This window comes from Piliocolobus tephrosceles, chromosome 7 (assembly GCF_002776525.5).
Source record: "Piliocolobus tephrosceles isolate RC106 chromosome 7, ASM277652v3, whole genome shotgun sequence".
In the NCBI taxonomy this organism is placed as follows: domain Eukaryota; kingdom Metazoa; phylum Chordata; class Mammalia; order Primates; family Cercopithecidae; genus Piliocolobus; species Piliocolobus tephrosceles.
This window is the reverse complement of record NC_045440.1, coordinates 70528844-70549086: the sequence shown is the minus strand read 5'-3', so window position 1 is coordinate 70549086 and position 20243 is coordinate 70528844. Positions and strand designations below refer to the sequence as shown.

The window sequence follows — 20243 nt, the reverse complement described above, 5'->3', positions numbered from 1 at the left end:
TTTTTTTTTTTTTTGAGACAGAATCTCACTCTGTTGCCCAGGCTGGAGTACAGTGGTGCAATCTTGGCTCACTGCAAGCTCTGCCTCCCAGGTTCACGCTATTCTCCTGCCTCAGCCTCCCGAGTAGCTGGGACCACAGGCGCCTGCCACCACGCCTGGCTAATTTTTTGTATTTTTAGTAGATGGGGTTTCACTGTGATAGCCAGGATGGTCTTGATCTCCTGACCTTGTGATCTGCCCGCCTCGGCCTCCCAAAGTGCTGGGATTACAGGCGTGAGCCACCTCACCCGGCCCCTTTTTCTACTCTTAACCAAGGTTTTGGAAAAGTCTTTATTTCCCTTAAATAATTCCTTTTATTTTGGAGGATGACTCACTATAAATTGTATTATTACCTAAGTGTCTAAACCCTGGGGTAAAGGTTTAGAATCAGACTTAGCTTCCAGGAGCAAATCTATTCTCCCTGGAGAAGACATCGACTGAAACAAACTCCTTGGGCTGCACAAAAAAAGTGACAGCCCGTTGAGGTAACACGTAAGCCTTCTGGTGTGTACACAGTTTCATCCCAGACCCGATTCTTGAGGTTTGATCAGCACACTGGAGAGAGCCCTGAGGACTAAGGTCCTGGTGCCCGCTCTTCCCATTAGAACGTCAGTCAGATCTGCCACTTCGGTCACTTTATTCTTGTGGGTGTAAATTTGATCCTCTAAAAATAAGGAAATGGAACTAAATTATCTTTTGAGTTTTAGTTAAACTCTCTCAATCCCTCTTAGGGTGGATACAGCACAGTATAACCGAAGCAGGTACCAGGAAACATTATGTTTACAGGCAACTGAATTGTTTTTATCCCGGTGACTCGGTGAACTTTACAATGGATGGTGTTTCCATTTTTGCTCTTACTATCTGGATGCTGAGTTCTAAATATTCCACCTTTCCCTACAGCAAGCAGTTTGTACAGCAATCTTCACCTTGACTTTAACTAGTTCTACTCTTTGCTTCTGTTTGCCAGGGTCCTTTTGGGTCTATAGCCTCTAACGTCTGTATCTCTGGAAGGCATTTGGGAATGAGGCAGGATAGAATCATTACATAAATAAATAAGACAATGAACAGAAGAAAGACTTTGGAGTCAGATGTCCTGGGTTCATTCCATCACTGACTAGCTCATGACCATAGACAATTAGCCTTTCTGAGTTCCGGTTTTTTCATTAGTAACATGGGGAATTCCTTTCTTTCAAGATTGCCCTAGGAATTAGGTGAGATAATGGCAAAATCGAATTCCCTTGTTTCTTGCCCTTCCTAATTTAGCCCTGAAACAAATTAGTAAACCCTAGTTGACTGCTCTAAGTCCTGGCAGGGCCCTGTCTCACCCTCAATCTCTATTTCTTATGACAAATGTCATCCACATCACTCTGGATATGTGAGAGTCCCAATCGTTCCAGTTGCAAGTTTGCTACTAGGGATTACGTTACAGGGAACCTGGGAGGTGAAAGGCACTGATTTCACGCAACACTTCCCATAAACAAAACACAATTTGATGGTTAAAAATCAGGAACCAGGTATTAGGGAACTGCCTCTGATTCTGTTTCTGAGCTGGTCACACAATGTTGGAAAGCTCCACCTCAGTTATAAAACAGAGCCAAGTACATCTGCCGTCTATGAACTCTACAGGGATGCTTGATGGATTTGCAAATTGCTTTAGAGTCCTCAGACTAAAGGTGCTATAAATTTAAATCACTAATGTGAGAAAACACACTCAGATAAGGCACTCTCTGTAACCTCTCTGTAACCTAGTTTCTTTCCTCAGCATAAGAAAACACCCTTGAGATGCACAGGATGAGCTGCTTCTTTGAGTCGAGATGTTGAGCTGTCTGCCAGTGACAGTGCTATCACATGCATGATCAATATTTTCATCCATAAATAACAAGTATTAAGTGCCAACAGGGCGCTCTGCAAAGAAGCAAATGTCCATATATTTCCTGAGTCCAGTGGGAAAAAATGAATTTCACTTGTAAAAGAGATGCAGGAGAATATTTATCTGAATTCCTTTACTTTTAAATCTTCAAAATAGAGAAACTGTAGCCCTGAAAGTCGTTTGGACAAGCTTTAATAATAACATATCTGATTCTTATGAATAACCCAGGTGATTCTGGAAAAATAAAAACAAGCAACAACCCATGTCTGCACTGTAGCCCTTCTATGAACAACATTGTGTCCTTTTATGAAGAAATGCTACAAAAACCCAAGGACATCATCTACATGCTGGGAGTATAGGGCTTTGGGGCTAACATTATCAGAAGGAACTTTGCTTTTGTCTCAGAAAGACTGGCATGATGTTCACTACTCCTCTTGAAAGAAGTCCCCAATTTTCAAAAAACCAATAAAAAAAAAAAACCTCTTCTTGCCCTGTGTAGGTTAAACAATAATAGGAGGTGTAGCAATTAGAATGCCCTCCTTTCCTGGAAGGTAGAAGTGAACATTTGAGACCTAAAAACGACCACAAGCTAAAGAAACTTTCCAAATCCTATTAAGTATGAATGAACAAATACATGAATCAATAAGGTACACAAGATTGGTTTACCCATCAGTTATTTGTTAATTAATAAATAATAAATAATTTTGATCATTTACTGTGTCCCAGACCCTAGGGTAGATGTCAAGCAGTTTAAAAACACTTGATCCTTTAGGTATTTGTTGGAGCTTCATGCGTTTCATTACACAACACTTCTTCCTGAGTCTAAGACATATTATGAGAGGTTCACAGGCTAGAAATGTCATCTCTTACCTGTTCTGTAGCCAGTGTTGTTAAGATATACAGCAAAAGTCCGAGGCTCATGCATGGCCTGCCACGAGGGTGAAGAGCAGTTCTCATTGTTGGTGTAGACATTGTGATTGTGCACATACTTCCCGGTGAGCATGGAGGACCTTGATGGGCAGCACATGGGTGTAGTCACAAAGGCATTGATGAAGGTGGCCCCACCATGTTCCATAATCTTTCTTGTTTTGTTCATGACTTGCAGGGACCCTGAAAGGCACAGTGCCAGCGTTGTTTAGCAAAGTGCAGCACATGAATGCTCATTTCTATCGTGCCCTTCAGTGCCTCTGTTTCCCTGACTTATTCATTTTCTTTCTTAGCTTGAAGGAGTCTATAATTTGATCAGCTCTCATTTCTACAACGAAATTAAGCATTTGAGGTCCTACCATCTCAAGTATTTTGCAGAATAATAAACATACTTCTCCCCTTTGTAATCATAAAGAAAAAAAATGCAGGCTAATCTGATAATTGAAGCTAGAATTTTAGATATGGAGCAGATTCAAAGGCCAGCATCCCATTGAAGATTACCAGAGAACAACAGCCTGAAATACAGAGCATCAAAACTCCCAGCCCAGCACAAATTCAATCTACTAGTGACATTGCTACTAGATTACTAGTGTAGATTATTATTAGAGCATTTTAATCATATGAAAGAAAAGAGAAAAAAATTTTCTTCACTATTAAGTCCCATCAAAATGCCAGTGTTTAATAATAATTAAAAAAATCTTCAATGCAAGTTGGTATCCTCTAGCAAGCTCACCAAATGTTTGCCAGTTTTTTCTATTAGGATAGCAATATCAATTTATATTTTGATCTATTTATGAACAATTTTTAAGGATAGGCTGTTTGCTTGTGAAAGAGCTATAATTCGATTGCACTCAAAAGTATTTGCATGACTGTAAAATATTCCATTTTAACTTTAAGGATGAAATGGTAACATAAGATTGCTGAGGAAGGAAAAAAAAAAAACTATTTCGATTACTCTATCCAGCCAAACACTGCAGCTGAAACACATCCAAACACTGCAGAAAAGCACAGGCCAGAATTCAATAGTCTTTTCAGGACTCGTCAAGAAGTGCACTACAGAGTACTACAGCCAAGCCCAATGCATTTGAATCTTGGAGCCTCAGATTTCCAACAGGTCCCACTTCTTCCAAAGAAAGGAAGAAAGTCTATGTTTTCCAGCAAGGAAGGAAATCGTAATGCAAACCAGGCAAGCATTCAGGGCAGAAGAGAAGCATGTAATAGTCCAAAATCCACAGTTAGTCCCGTGTCTTCATATACCAGCTTTTACCGTTCACATGACGCATATGAGAACAGGAAGAAGGTTTCTAATTGGGTCTCATTAGAGCTCCCTAAAATATGCCTCAGCTAGGAGCAATCCTAACTGTTCTTTCTCTTCTGGTTGTCTTCAGAGGATCAAGTAACCTTTTGTAGTCAGTGAATAACATGTCGTGAGTGCCTACTTCATGCAAAACATTCTATCAACCTCAGCATTCTGGGCTGATCTCCCAAGTATAGCATAAACAAAAGAAATGGGAAATTTTCTGCTTCTGGTCTTCAGTAATAAACTCTCTAGAAGAGAACCTACATAGAAAGATCACTTGGGGATATTTGCAAAGCAATGCACATGTAACAATGTGAATACAGCAGTAGCAGGGCATATAAAAACAGAGGGATCTTGGATTGAAGGCTTAATAGGAGTTCTGAAATGAGAGTTGAGGACAGATGGAAAAAAAGGAGGAAGTAAATGTCGGATGGGTGAAATATATCATTGGGGGATTGTGGCGAGTGACAAGTGTGATGCTCTAGAGGTGGGAAGAAACAAGTAGAGTGATGAGAACAACACATTGATTTCCTGGCATGAAGAGGAATATGGAGAATTCTCTTCATGAAATGTGGAAAGCAGATTTGGCAAATAGCTTGAAGGCTGGGCAGAGATACTGGATGTGATAGAATAGAAAAAATGAAGGTAGAGTTATGTTCTGTGTCAAAGTCATGAATGGCATGTTAAGAAAAAAGTCTTTGAAAGATGTTGCTGCTGCAGTGGATTGCAGATTGCAATGGATTGCAATTGCCTTCAGAGGCATTGCTGTTGCAGTGGTCGTGTGTGGATTGAGGAGGGCACAGCACTGTTGGTCTGCGAAGGGTACAGATGAGGTCGCTGAAGCCGTGTAGCCCTGAGGAGAGAAGAACTCGGATGACTATGCCTTTGACACAGAGCAACCCTAAGAAGCAGACCCAAGTGATGTGGTAATGCATGAGAAGGCTGGGAGTTGGCTAACACCTTGAAGTTTTTACCATGAGAAGAAAACTGGAAACCAATAGTTTCACTGATGGTGAAGAAGTAACTAAAAAGGAATATGCCTTATAGGAGATTTAAAAACCCCATTTTAGAAAAGTTGCATTTTATATTTGTGTTGGTTGATCACACAGGGGGAATATCCTGGAGATGAGCAGACGAACGGAGACATAGAAGTGGAAAGAGAGTGAAAGGTGACTCTGAAGATGTCTGTCATGTCTCGTTGCTCCCCTTTAGATTTCTGCAGTTGTTAGTTACTGAGTATCTTGAATTTTGGGAAGCCAGCAAACACTGTTGATGGCTTTCCATTGTCCAGTAGTCTATTTCAAAGAACAAGCTCCCAGTTTCCTTTATGAGCCTTAGCTGAATTCAAATAAATGAAAAATGCAGCTGAGGCCATCATCCAAGGTTCTCAATGGCAGCACTGCAATTTCTAGTTTACAGACTCATTTAGACTACAAATATGGGACAGAGATAGAAATCTGATTTAAAGTCAAAATAATATGAAAACAGGGGCTAAAACTTATCCCAATTCATCACTGTGGGAAGTGCCCCAGCCAGGATTCTCCTCTCATTCTCACTATCACCCTTTTCTTAACTGAGCTGATTGTGCAGGGGTCCCAACAATCCCTTCAAATGCCCTGGTTCCCACCAGTCACAGTCAAGGGAACCAAGACAACACTGGATCCCCATAGGCACTGTTAACGGTACAGTTCCATCCACTGGGGTCCTTGAAGGTGGGAATCTTGGGCCAGGCTCGGTGGCTCATGCCTGTAATCCCAGCACTTTGGGAGGCCAAGTTGGGTGAATCACCTGAGGCGAGGAATTCAAGACCAGCCTGGCCAACATGGTGAAACCCTGTCTCTACTAAAAATATAAAAATCAGCTGGGCGTGGTGGTGGGTACCTGTAGACCCAGCTACTTGGGAGGCTGAGGTAGGAGAATTGCTTGAACCCGGGAGGTGGAGGTTGCAGTGAGCCAAGATCGTGCTACCACACTCCAGCCTGGGAGACAGAGTGAGACTCTGTCTCATAAAAGCAAAACAAAAAGTGGGAATCTGGTTTGAAGGTTCTCAGTAAAGAGATTCTGAGACAATGCTTGCCCAACTTTAAAAAATCACCTGAAGGGCATAGTAAGCCCCAGAATCCTATACCTACCCCAAGATACTGGTTTAGTAAGTCCAGGCTGGGGCCTGAGAATTTGTGTTTCTAACTAACCCTGGGTGAAGCTGAAGCTGCCTCTCAGTGAATCTCACCTGGAGAAGTATTCTAGGTTGGACACAGAATCAGGGAAGCCTAGAGCTGGAAGAGACTGTAGTGAGTACCTCATTTTGAGTGATCTAGGTGGCTTAGATTACTGCCAAGATTGTAGGATATATTGTAGACAGGAAAAAGAAACATTGATTTTCTACTTACTCTCAGCGAGGTTCTTCTCTAAGTGTTTCACACGAGCAATTCATTTGATTCAGACAATAATCCTTTGTGGTGGGTGCTGGTAGCTATTATTCCTATATCACAGATAATGAAACAGAGAAGCAGAAGGCTAAATCATGCTGTGCCTAGGGCCACAGAGACCCTCAGTGGCAGAATCCAGAAGTGAATGCAGGCAGTCTGCCCAGAGGCCATGCTCTTGAGCTCAATCTAGGCTGAGTGTTGGCTGTGACACTGACATTTTCAAGATGCGAAACAGAATTGATGTCTACTTGCAGTCACAATAGGTCTCTCTTTCTGAAGTCTCATCTTTCGATTCTTCTCGCCTCTTAGAGGACAGACTGACTGACATTAATACCTGTCTCCTCCCCTCCCCTCAGGGCTGAAATGGTCTCAGTGGCTCAGGCACAGATGAGGCATGAGTGGGCTGTGCATCTGTCTGTCTTTAGCTGCTGACTGCCACTTTGGCGTTAATTGTTGCCTCTGATCTCTGTGGATTCTCTGGGTAGAGACAGATGACGGTGTGCAGGAATCTGAATCTCTTCACTCCACTGTGTTAGTGTGTATCAGTAAGGAAGGCATCGAGCACCTTTTTATGGCTGTGCAATGATTAATGTCAGTCAATAACACTGCCTTACTCTGTATATATTCCCACTGTGATTGTGCCATTGATTTTTTATTGGCAAACCTAACCAAAAATGATTCTGTAATAAAACTCATATTTATTCACAGCTGTTGAGAGCAGTGGACAGGACAATGTCTATCCAATAGGTGGAAGGGCTCAGTTTTGTTTTAAGCTGAAGCTCTTCACTTCTGTAGGTTTCAGGCCTTTGGTGCCTGAAATGCAAACGGTGTTGATTCTCAGTTATTAGAACAATTATTTCATAGGAATGATATGAATTGTGAAGCTGAACACTCATAACCAGATTCACAAGGCAGTGGTGAGGAGGATAAAAATGAGAAGGGAAAGAGCCCTAGACTTGAACATGTGGAAAACATTTGGATTTTGCCACAGATTAGCTTGAGCAAGTCATTTATCCTCTTTTGGTTTGCGTTTCTCATCTGTAAGATGGAGCTTCTAATAGCACTCCCCACTCCAACTAGTTTACAAGGTTGTTACTGAGCAAGCGGCAAGATGCCATCAAAGCACTTCCTGCAAGGAGTGTGCCGACGTGGCTGTGGTTGCCCTGTGTGCTCACCCCAACCCCATCACATTAAATTTTCTCCTGCCTCTTCCATCTTCTTTTCTGTAATCTACATCTGAGGTCCAAAAGCTGGAGGACAGAACAGAGGTCAACTACCTTTTCTATGCTGTAAGACCTAAAATGTTGATACTGCTTTTCAAATACAAATATCAATTCTTCCCCTTTATACACACACTGACTCCACAGCCCAAGCAAAAAGCCCAACTTCATTGTTATTTTAAGTTGTCCCGTGAGGTGGGAGCCAGACACAAATGCTCTGAAGCAGCCTGACTATGACTGTGTAGCTGGTGTGTATGCACTGCTGACTGGGCTGGCTTGATGAGAGGCAAGGTCCAGGCCACAGGCGAGTCCCAGGACTGCCAAGATACACTGTCCCAGTGCCCCAGTTCCAGGTTGGGACTGAGAACATCTGCCATTGCTCCTGCAGGATGGGGAGTGCTGTGACAGCCATCGGCTGTGGACCGGGATGCTGAAGAGGTCAGTGGTGGCTGGGAGTGGGAAAAGCGTCACCCTTCAGGAATCCATTAAGATCCACCATGTTTGCAATGTTGGCGCAGTTAACAATCAAGGCTCCAGGAGTAGTGCTTTGGATGGAGTATGTGATAGGTTGTGGCTAGACAACCATAGTGAGGAATTTAAATCACTCTATATACTCCAACTGCTTGATTCCCAAAATCATTTCATACAGAATGATTTCATATAAAAATCATTTGTTTGAAAAAGGATGGGAGAAAATGTCCCCTTAATTTGGATGACTTTGCTAAAATCACACAAAGATCCCGAATTACTTTATTGACATGTTTAAACTTTAAAGCAAAGCTTTACGTTTCCCGATACATATATCTTAGCATTTGAGTATGCAGTATTTTGTATTATTAAACATTAAAATTTTCATCAAACCTGTTTGTCATGTCCAGAGAAACTTACAGAACCAGAAATTCAATAGTAAATATTGTCATTATCACTTACGGAAGTCCCAGACATGTGGGATTCATTTATACCTGGCTTCCTAGAGAGATACTTCCATGTGGATTACAGCATTCACAGTTCAATGAGTGACAACAACAAGCAAACCCAGCTCTTACTGATTGTGGAGCGGTGTTTGTCAATATCATTCTTTCAGGATGAAGAAAGGCTAATGCTTTAAATATTTAAGTCGTTTGTATTAGCTACTTCCCTGCCATTTCGCATGCTGACAGTTATTTTCATAGTAAGGTATGAAACATGAAACAGTGACATTTCCTATATGAAAATGTCTGTATGATCTGTTGAATATTCTAATTCAAAAAGCATAAGCATCTAAAAAAATAACAAAATTAAATGGTATTTTTTTTCTACCCAAACTGTGGAATCGGCAAGGAAGAAAAAAAAATGTTTTTTAGCTAAAACCAAAGGGGGAAAAGCCAGTTGGGAGAATAAGGGAAAAAAGAGAAGATAATAAATTAGTCTGGAATGTTTCCAGGTCACTAAGACTCATTATTTCCTCCTGGCCCCTCCAAAAGAGGACAAGGCCATTAAAAGCTACTTACAGGAATGGAAGAAATTAACATGCCTACAGGGCTACACAGATAAGGTAGGCAAGCGAAGGCAGCCAGGTATAAGAAAAGTCAGAGGGCTTTTGTGTCTTTTCATTGTTTTACCTTTGATAGAGACATGGTTTATAGAGCTTGTCCTGACTATAAGAAAAACAGCAGTATGGTCAATGATGAATGGCACCTGTACCTTGGTGTAAGTATCGAGGGACAGCACAGTAGTGGGGGATCCCAGTGTCCGAGAGCAGCTGCAGCTCCATTTCAAACATCTGAGTGATGACTGCTTCATAGGAATGCAAGCCTTCATTCTTTTGAATTTTCAAGAAGTGTCAGAATCTGATTTTTTAATATGTCATATATATTTTAAAATATGATTTTTAAATATTGGCTTCATTCTGAAAAGTATGCTCATCAAACAACACACATCTGTGGGCTAGCTCTGGTCTGAATACCTTGTGTTCTGGCTTCTGCTTTAAAGAAACAAAGTATCTCCATGTACTCATAGCTTCCCTCTACATATGATCTAAGAGAAACATCCGGTGAGTGTTACTGAGATGTTCCCGTCAGGCCAATTTCCTAGGAATGTAAGAAATGCCATATTGAGTCAGATCAGTGGTATAATCTGCTCAATATTTTGTTTCTCAGAGTGGCACCAAGGGCCTTTTGGGAAAAATTTAGAGCCCAATCTCTTTGACGCTAGTCTCAGAAAGTTACAGGAGTCCCTCAAACACTTTTTATTTTCTCCCTTCTGATTTATAAAATATTTCAAGTGTAGGGTTTAACAGAATACATATACATCTCCTAGCTTTAACAAAACTTAACATGATTATATTCCTTCAGATATATATTTTTTCAGTTTTGAAATAGAATGTGAATGTGCTGATGCTCTTGGTCATCACTTTTTCCCCAGTGGTAGCCATTATCCCGAACTTCATGTTGATCACTTCCATGCGTGTTTACTGAGCTTAAAAATTGTAAATCTTCCACTCATTATTCTAGCCTAAAACCCTGAAGTACTTACGGGTATAGGCACAACCTGAACAACTTCCTAAGTTGTGGGAAAAGCAAATTCAGAAGTAAGAGGACGATGGTTAAGTCATTTCATCTTTCCACAGGCTGTTTCCTCCTGGGATGATGATCTTTGTCCTGCCCACCCAACTCAAGTGAGATGGCAGTATTCATTCACAATAATGTGAACAAAATGTTCTTTGGAAAAAGATAAAGTGTTATCCACATGCAAGGTTCTAGCACTTTTATTAATGAATTCCTTATGTATCTTACTCCCTTTACAGAGTAATAGTTTATTTGTCCTGAAAGCGAAGGGAAGGGCTCCTGCTCATGATGAACTAATGCTTTCCTCCCTGGCTTGATTTTATAAACTTTGATTATAGCCCTTCTCAGCCTTCATCTTTCTAGACAAACAGATAAGATTGTTTTATGCTTTCCCAATGAGAAAAGTATTCTATTAGAATTTTCATAATTGTTCTTCTAAGTCTTTTCTAAGTCTGTTATTTTCTTTTTGGAGGCACAGTAGCCAAAATTGCCTACAGCATTACAGGTGCAAAAAGGTTTGCATTAGGTGAAGATTTATTAAAGCACTTGGCAAAGACAATTGCACTGGAGTAAAAAACAAAACAAAACCTAACCATATCAAAGCGACAGTGAGATACTTCATGCCCATCATGATGGCTTCTATTAAAAACAAAACCAGAAAATAACAAGTGTGGGCATGGATGTGGAAAAATTATGACACTTGTGCTCAGTTGGAGGGAACGTAACATGGTGAGTTGCTATGGAGAACAGTAAGGTGGTTCCTCAAAATAATAAAAATAAAAGTATCCTATGATCCAGCAATTCCACTTCTGGGTGTAGCTCCAAAATGACTAAAAGGAAGGTCTTGAAGAGCTCTTTGTACACCCATGTTCACAGCAGCATTATCCCCAACAGGGAAAAGGAGGAAGCAACTCAAATTTCCAACAGTGGATGAATCGGTAAAAAAAAGTGGTACATATATACAATGAAATGTTATTCAGCATTAAAAAGGAAGGACACTCTGACACATGTTACAACATAGATGAGCCTTGAGGACATGAAGGTAAGTAAAATAAGCCAGTCATAAAAAGATAAATGCTGTACGATTTCACCCACATGAGGTACATAGAGTAGTCAAATTCACAGAGACAGAAAGTAGAATGATAGCTGCCGGGATTGAGGGAGAGAGAAAGGGGAGTTGCTATTTGATGGGCATAGGGTTTTACTTTTGCAAGATGAAGAGAGTTCTGGAGATGGGTTGCACGCCAATATAAATGTGCTTAACAGTACTGAACGGTACACCTAAAAATGGTTAAGATGGTAAAAAACAAGAACAAAACAACAAACACCCCAAATCTAGGGCAATAATGTTCTAGAAGGATTATGAGCATATTATAGAAAAATAAGGAAAAGTCTCCATCGAGCGGGCACCACTATGAAGAGCATGACTTTTCTGCCAGGAAAGGAGGTCTTCTCCGGACCTCCAACCCACAGGTCACTCCACTTCCTAGTCATTTTGTTTTGCCAGTGGCCCATCTTTTGCTTCTGTTCCCTCTCTCCCCAAACCTAGAATATTATTATGCATTTGCAGATTGCTTTCAGGAGGCACTGAATAACTATTTGTAGATGGCTGATTAACAGAAGGGATAGTGGTTAAATGCACAGCTGTGGAGACTCAGATCTAATACAGGTCTGGGTTTCACCATTTACTTGCTCATCACAAGCTACATGACTTCTCTAAGCCTCATTTTTCTCATACATAAATCAAAGAGAGAATAGTAACTACTTCCTAGAGTTGTTGTGAGGGTTAAATAAGCTAGTTCTTTTTTTTTTTTTTTTTTTTTTTGAGACGGAGTCTCACTCTGTCTCCCAGGCTGGAGTGCAATGGTGTGATCTCGGCTCACTGCAACCTCTGCCTCACCGGGTCAGGCGATTCTCCTGCCCCAGCCTCCTGAGTAGCTGGGATTACAGGTGCCCACCACCACGCCTGGCTAATTTTTGTATTTTTAGTACAGACAGGGTTTCACCATGTTGGCCAGGCTGGTCTTGAACTCCTGACCTCAGGTGATTCGCCCGCCTTGGCCTCCCAAAGTGCTGGGATTATAGGCGTGAGCCACCACGCCCAGCCAATGAGCTAGTTCTTAGCATGTTATCTGGCTAGAAAATCAAGGAAGGAGTTAAAAGCAAATATGTAGGAAACCTCTGAGTGGACTGGACCAAGCCTGGTCTACAACCCTTCACCATGATATTCGCATGCCTTCAGCACAAGGCAATACTTGGTAACTGCTCAGAAAATATTTACTGGATGAATAAATGAACTATAGGACAAGGCTGAAAATGTGAATTCTGTTAAAAAATAAAGTTATGAGCAATTTCTTAATATATTTTAAAGACAGTGCTGTATATTGAAGAGGTAGATCGTGATGAATGCTTAATATTTATTTTGGGGAATTTTAGCTTGTTTAGAGCCTTATGGGTCCATTTCAAGTTAGTTTAGTGCCCACTATATTCCCAGGCACTAGGAGTGCATGAGGAGTGCAGCATAAAACACACCCTTGCTCTCTGGTTGATCTTGGTCAAGTGGAAGGGACAGGCATGGAGGGGCATGGTGGAATGTGCACCATGCTGGAGTCATGTTCTTGGGGTGCAAAGGAAAGTTTCATCAATGCTGCTGGAGGGGAGGGTGGTTTTGGTTTGGGAACACTAAGCCCATGACATGAACTGGGTTATGAAGAACAGGTAGGGTTTCTCCAGGTGGAGAACGAGGAAAAGGCAGAAGGGACGAGATGCGCAAAGGCATGGATAGAGGCAATGGGGGTGAAGCCACCAGACACCTTTGGGGAGACGGCAATTGTGTTTATGAGGTACAGAGTGAAAGTGGGGGAAAGGGAAACAGCCTTGGTGACAGGTAGGGGCCGCATGGCTCAGAACTCATTTGCCCACAGAGGAGAGGGGCTTAATCTCGTGGCAAAGGGAAACGGCAGAAGGGACTTAAGCAGAAAAGTGATCTGATCAGATGGATACTTGAAAGATAACTCTGGCAGTGGAGGGAAGGGTGGGCAAGAAAGGCCAAGACTAGAGGAGGCAGGCAGGCCAGGTGACAAACCGGTGAGGGAAAAACTGGGAGAGATGAGAAGATCCAGAGATCTCAGCTGTAACAAAAGTGAAGAATGGGTGAGATGTTAAGGAAGGTGAGTTCAGGTGTGAGGTCAAACAGAGGGCAAGGATATGTTTAACATTGCAATCCTCATGCAGAGACTGTGCAATTAACATAATAGGTACTAAACTAACTTGAAATGGACCCACAAGGCTCTGAAAAAGCTAAAATAACTTGCTCTGTAAGTGAATGAAAACATTTAAACCATCACTTACATACATACTAACATCATATGTCCTAAATACATACTCATGTACTTGTGACACCTTTCATTTTGGCCTGTCACCTGAAAATCAATACCCTTGTCAAAAAAAAAAAAAAAAAAAAAAAAGGGTGGGTTGACTCTGCAAATCAATTTCAACAATAATGACCTCTGCTGGCTTTTTAGCGCATTTGCTTCCAGCTGAACCCAAGGAATTAACTTTACTGGGGTCCCACTGTTAGGTTTCAAGTGGGAAACCAAAGTCCGCTTCCATGGAGACCAAGTGCCAGCATGGAGAGTTTTATCCTCAAGAACCTGAGCTGCAGGAGCTCTGTAAAGAAGCCCAGCATGCTCTGCTAGAAGATTCGACTCGCAGTCAGGTTGAATGTGACGGCTAAGCACAGCTGGGTGATGCCTGAGAGCAATGAATTTGAGTTCAGGAAAGGAACTGAGGAGTGGTAGTGACATCTTGTAGGGGCAAGCTTTCTATCTGCCTCGCACTAGGTGCGCTAGAAGAATTGGCCCTCGGCTTATGAACAAGACCCTAGGGCTGGACCATTGAAGACAGTGAGAAGAGAAGAAACCCAATCAGATGATACAGAAGGTAAGTTAGAATCACTAGATTTTGGCAAGCTTTCTGGGTGCTCTACAATTAGCCTAGGCAAGCTAATTAAAAAAGCATCATTCTAAGATAGTAGTAAGTGAATTCTCTACCCAAAGACATATAGAACACTGCAACTTTCAATTACCTAATGATTACTATGACAAACTGTGAATAAGTAATCCATTCTAATAATAATAACCACTGAAAGTTCCTTTAGTATCAGTCTATATTCATATCCATTGCATAGAATTACAGTCACATCCTCATACTCTGTGAAACAACTTTGCCCAAGTATTTTTACAATTTCTTAACAGAGGGTTTTCAATCCTTTACTTCTACAGTCTTCAGTGCTGACCCTCTTCCTCCATCGTCCTACTCCCTCAGGCCCCTTCCCCGACCATTTCAAAAGCATAACATCAGAAAAGTAATGCTGAGACACAAACCAATTGCCTTATGATCAATACAAGTTCATTGCATAAACTAGGGTGTTGGTTAAGGTGCAATAATTAAGTGCAAAACCTCAGAATGTCTACTGATAATCCTGTGACTCGATAAAGCATCTGAACAAAAGAGACTAACAAGTGAAGAGTCCAGTGTCTCACCCAGCTCCACATCTTGATCATCGGTAAGCACAAGAATAATGTTGGGTCGAATGTTTTTTCGTTCCTGCTGTATCCGTCCTCTGAACCTCGGGGATCTGACAGTCGAACAGAGGCTTCCCAGCAATTCTGTGCCCAGGACAGCCAAAACCAGAGCACAGCAAGAATACTTCATTGTATTTGGTCCAATGTTGCAAAACTGACAAAATGTCTCCGTCTCCTGATTTCTGGAGTTCTGGGCAGTCAGAGAAAAACGGAGACGGTGAGACTAAAATGAAATCCAAACTCCAAGCACAGTTGCAGAAAAAGGGCTACAAATAAGTCAGTATTGGCACATAAGCTGGCAGAGACAGGGTTGTACATGAGTCAGAAATAGCAAACCCTCACAAGCGCTGGGTAGTTTTTTAAGCACTTGATTATTTTGCAAATTCACTTTTGTCCTTTATTCTCATTCCAACTTTTCCTATTTCAATTCATTGCCAAAATAGAATTTCCAACACAGAGCTCAAATGTAAAAGCTTTCTGACAAGAGCTAATACCTTGAATTAGGTATCCTGGTTGAATAATCAATTTCTATTCTCAGAGGTATTCAGAACATCTGCAGATAGGGTCCTGGAAGGAGGAGAAAAAAATACAAAGGAAATATCAGTCAACGATTTTAAAAACAGATTTTCGATCTGAAGTAGTCTCTTGCAACAGCATATTATATGTGTATATATTATATATATTTTTTCTTCTGTGCTCCAAAAGGGAGGAACAGAAGGAAACAACTTTCAGAACTGCTAACAAATGACTCAAATGCTATCTTCATTTCATAATCAGCTCCATAAAAGGGTGGTAAGGTATCGCCCTGCTCACACTCTGACAGTACTTTTCACATCCCCAACAGAGCTGACGATCGATTAGGAAGAGCCAGCAGTGCCAGGGAAACAACAGAGCATTGGGAACGAGTGTTTGCATGTGGGAAGCAGATGGCGCAAGGGGCGTGTTGGGGAGCGCTGACTCACCTGCGTGTGATACTGAGTACCTAGCAAGCAGAACGAAACACACTCCACACCTGTCATTTGTCAGCTGCATTATATCATTCACTACCCAGGAGAGTCTTTTCTGCTGACAAAGACTTCATACTAAGTGACTGGGACAATTTTGTCCAGCCTCTGAAAACCTCCTCACTGTCCCCCATCAATCAATCACCAGAAGGAAAAGGTGCTTCCTCCGTGCAAGGTTGGTTCCTCTGTCCTCAGCTTGTGCCGGCACCTAAGTGGACAGAACACCCTTTTGATTGTCAATCACCAGGCTTACTGCTGGCGAGACCGGTAAGGCACAGAGAGCACAGGGGTTTTGCTTTGCTGCAGATCTTAAACCTGCAAAGCAAAACGATTGATTGGCCCTGAGGCTGGAGTTAGTGGCTACCCTTCCACATTAAAAAATAAATAAATAAAATCCAGAAGGGCGAGCTGCAAAATCTTTGCAAAGCTGCACAGAAGGAGGCTTTTGAAAGGGTTGGAAAAATGCCCCTCTCACTTTGGAACACTAACCTGCTGAAAGCTTTTCTCTTGGAAAGATAGCAAAGGGCTCATTAAAAAAATAAAATCTTTCTCTCATATGTCATGGGGGAACATCTTTATGGGAATTTAGGCTGCCCTAAAATTAATTAGATAGCAGTCTGTTTCATCAGTCACTCGGTCCCCATACACCTGAGAATCTGTATTTTGACCTGCAACAATAAACTGGCATTGGATAAGTAGGCATAACTAATTAAGTGTAAGCATCGCATAGCAGGAGGAAAGAGCTCCATCTCTCAACTTCATGCCCTTAATTCTGGAGGGTGACAAGGGGTAGTGAAAGAAGAAAGACTGGATACCATATACATTATTTTGTTTTACACAAACACACACATATTTTAAACTTTATGAGCTGTTTTGTAAACCGTTCTAATGCTTTTCACTCTGCAGCCTGTAATTATACTGCAAGAGAGAGAAAGAGACAAGAAGAAATAGGTTTTTAAACAAAACTCTAGTGTCTGCAGCCAGGCAGTCCTGACTACATTATCTGCAACACACAAGCCAGCTCCAATTGATGATGGAGCTCTGTAGAAGTCACTAATGTAGGATTTGGTGCTTTCTTCTTAATAACTCAGGGTGATTCCACAGTGATTGCTGTGCATGCCAAACACTGAAAGCCTGCAATTATTCTGCACTGACTGTTTGACTTCTGTGCATTTGTTTTAAATCGTGAGAAACTTGATACAGGCACGAAGGGACAGGAAAACTAAAGGAATAAAATGACAAACAATGGCTTGTTCTACAAAGCATGGGTCAGGCTAAATAGTTAAATACAGAAATTTCTTAAGAGGTTGGTTCTTTAAGTAGTAATACTTTGCTCACCTCTCAAAGCCTGCAGGGGTGTGTGAAGGGAGAGTTTGTGAAGAGGGCCTTTGTGCACCCACTATAGTGTAAACCAACGTCTGCTGACAGTAGCAACCCAGGAGGAACAATTTCAGGCTCACTGCATTAGACAAACAGTGGCATTTGAGTTCAAATAATCAGCAACACCAGAAACTGGAAGTTCTTGACAATTCAGATGCTGATAACCTTTGCTGGAACCCAGTCAACACTGCCAGTTATTCTTTTCTTTATCTTACTTACTTTACTTCTTCCTTTAGGAAAAAGCAAATTAGCTTTAATGATACCTTTGTGTAAACTACATCAAAAATCATTTCCTAATATGGAAAAGACAGAGTGGTTTTTTCCTACGAAGCGAACTTCCCTTCTGGTGAATGAAAAGTGCAGAAAAGATCTACATTATTTTCTGCCACAGGTTATCTTATTTTTTTAACTAAAATTTTTATTTTTTATTGACAAATGATAATTATATATATTTACGGGGCTCAATTTGATGTTTTGATAAATGCGTACTTTGGGGAATGATTATATCAAGCTAATTAACGGTCTACCTCCTTACATGCTTATCATTTTTTTTTGTAGTGAGAACATTGAAGAATCTACTCTGTTAGCATTTTTGAAACATACGATTAATTCATTGTTATTAACTGTGGTCACCTTGCTGAGCAACAGATCTTGAAAGTTTATTCCTCCTGTCTCACTAGAACTTTGGACCCTTTGGTCAGCCTCCCCCACCACCACCACCACCATTCAATTCAGGGAATTCGTACCTACAAGTATATACATTAAGTGGTCAAGAAAATTGAATTTTTCACCTGGTCTGGCCAGCAAGAGTCCTCTCTCTCTTTTATCTCATCTTCCTTCACTAAAACACACAAAACATGCCATTCTAGAAACACTGCACACAGACAATTCTTTATTCGAAAATGACCTTTCAAAGCCTGTCATCCTCTTACTCCCTGGTTTCCAGCTCCAGAAGGAAAAGAAGTAAAGAAGGGAAAAAAATCCTGACATACAAAATGCAGAGCTTGACAGAAGAGACAAGGATGCAATGTTTGAATTGGATACTTTGTGGTGGACAACAGGAGTCCTTAGAGACTAGCAATTGGTCTTGAGAAAGAGTAGAAAATGAAAGAAATGTAGAAAGGTTTTTCTCACACATACAAAGTGAGTTTGAAGAATAGTGTTTTATTCTTCACCGATCACGACCAGGATATAAGCTGCTTTGACTCCAAGCCATAAAATGACAACGGCAGTTGTAGTTATGGCCAATTGGTGTGGAAAGTTTACAGGACTTTGTTAAGTGTGGTCAAGCCAAATTATAAAAGTGGCATTACATGTTTCAAGTCACACGTAACAGAAAAAGAAAAACAAAAAAAGACTGGAAAGATGTCCAGCCAACTGGATAGGAAGTTTAGGTCACATATGTTTATCCCACAATACCCCAATCTAAACTCAAGCCCTGTTGCTCCCAAAGGTTTAAGGGGACCTCTGTCTTCCCCAATGCCCCCTTTGGCTGGGCAGTTTGGTGCTAGGTCTCTAGAGGGGACGGTGGCCAATACGTCGAAAGCACCCTGCTTTTGTCTACATCAACAAAGTATAGTTTGGGACTTTTGGGGGACCCTGTGACCCTTTTGGGAGGTTCATGAGGTCAGAACTATTTTGATAAGAATACTGACACATTATTTGCTTTCTTCAATGTGCTGACATTTCTACAGATGGTGTAAGAGCAATGGTAGGAAGAACCACTTTCTGCTTTTGTCTTAACATGAATGATAAAAGCTTCACGTATAGTAAAAACAAACAAACAAAAACAACAAAAAAACCCAGCTTCACTTAAGATGAGGCAGTAAAATCAGTAATTTTATTAAACCTTGACCTTGAGTGCACATGTTTTCTTTTCACTGTTCTGTTTTCTGAGACAGGAGGTTCACTCAAAGTCCCTTGTTGGCTGGGGGAGTATGATGGCTGTCTTGAGGAAAGGCATGAGGGTGGCTGAGCTGCAAGCTAAAGTGGCTTTAAACAAAAAAATGAAACATTACTTTTACTTAAAAGAATTTTTTGGACTTGGATATTTGGCAGACATTTTCCCAAATAATGAATGAAATAAGCCTATCATTTCAAGGGAAACAATTGACAGTGTTTGTTACCAATGATAGAAATCTACCTTTCAAGCTAAAATTAGAATTTTGGAAAACTTGTATACTCCACTTGGCAGACTTCCAATAAGTAAAACTTTTTCTGATGACAATGATAGTGATGTTAACAAATGTTATTTTTTGATATGGTAAAATGAAATGAGTCAACATTTAGAATATTTGCATAGTTCAGTGAACCAAATTTCCCAAATGATCACGGTGCTATAAAATCTTATATGACTAAAATATTCATTCAAAGTACAAGATGACCACTGGATTCTATTGTAACAGAATGAAAAGTTCATTGATATGGTTTCAGATTTCTTAACACAACTAACCTTTAATGAATTATCACTTGCCAAGTTTTGTTGTAGTATCAAAGAATATCCACAAGTATCTGAAAAAGCTATTAAAATGCTTCTACCTTTCCAACTACTTATTCATGTCAGTCTGGATTTTATTACTGTACTTCAGCCAGAACAATGTATTTTGACAGATTGAATGTAGAAGCAGAAATAAGAATTTGACTTTCTTCTTTTCAGATAAACATTAAAGACATTTGCAAAAATGTAAAATGAATTCATAATTTATTCACAATTTTTTTGTTTGGAAAATATAGCTTTTTAAAATAAAATATGTCATTTAGGTTGACATATAATAGATTTATTATTCTCAAAAGAATCAAATATTTTAAAATTTTATCAGTTTTCACTTCTAAGTATTAATAATTTTTAATCCACATAAAAACTGTTGGGGCAAGAGCCTTCAATAAATTTTCATTATATAAAGGGATACTGAGCCCAACCAAAGGGTTTGAGAATTGCTGAC

At 40.6% G+C, this 20243-nt stretch overlaps 1 protein-coding gene across 6 annotated transcripts in view; it reads right to left on the bottom strand.

Moving 5' to 3' along the window:
• Positions 1-20243, bottom strand: part of SULF1 (sulfatase 1) — a 192105-nt gene that overhangs the window by 78440 nt on the left and 93422 nt on the right. For all 6 annotated transcript variants that reach the window (XR_003309603.2, XR_003309602.2, XM_023222412.1 and 3 more), the window contains 3 exons: positions 15412-15484; positions 14876-15107; positions 2780-3019 (listed from right to left, as the gene is read on the bottom strand). Coding sequence is in view for 4 of the 6 variants with exons in the window: in XM_023222412.1 (XP_023078180.1) it covers positions 2780-3019; positions 14876-15047 (412 nt within the window). In the remaining 2 variants the exon portion in view is untranslated. The remainder of the gene's footprint in view (positions 1-2779; positions 3020-14875; positions 15108-15411; positions 15485-20243) is intronic.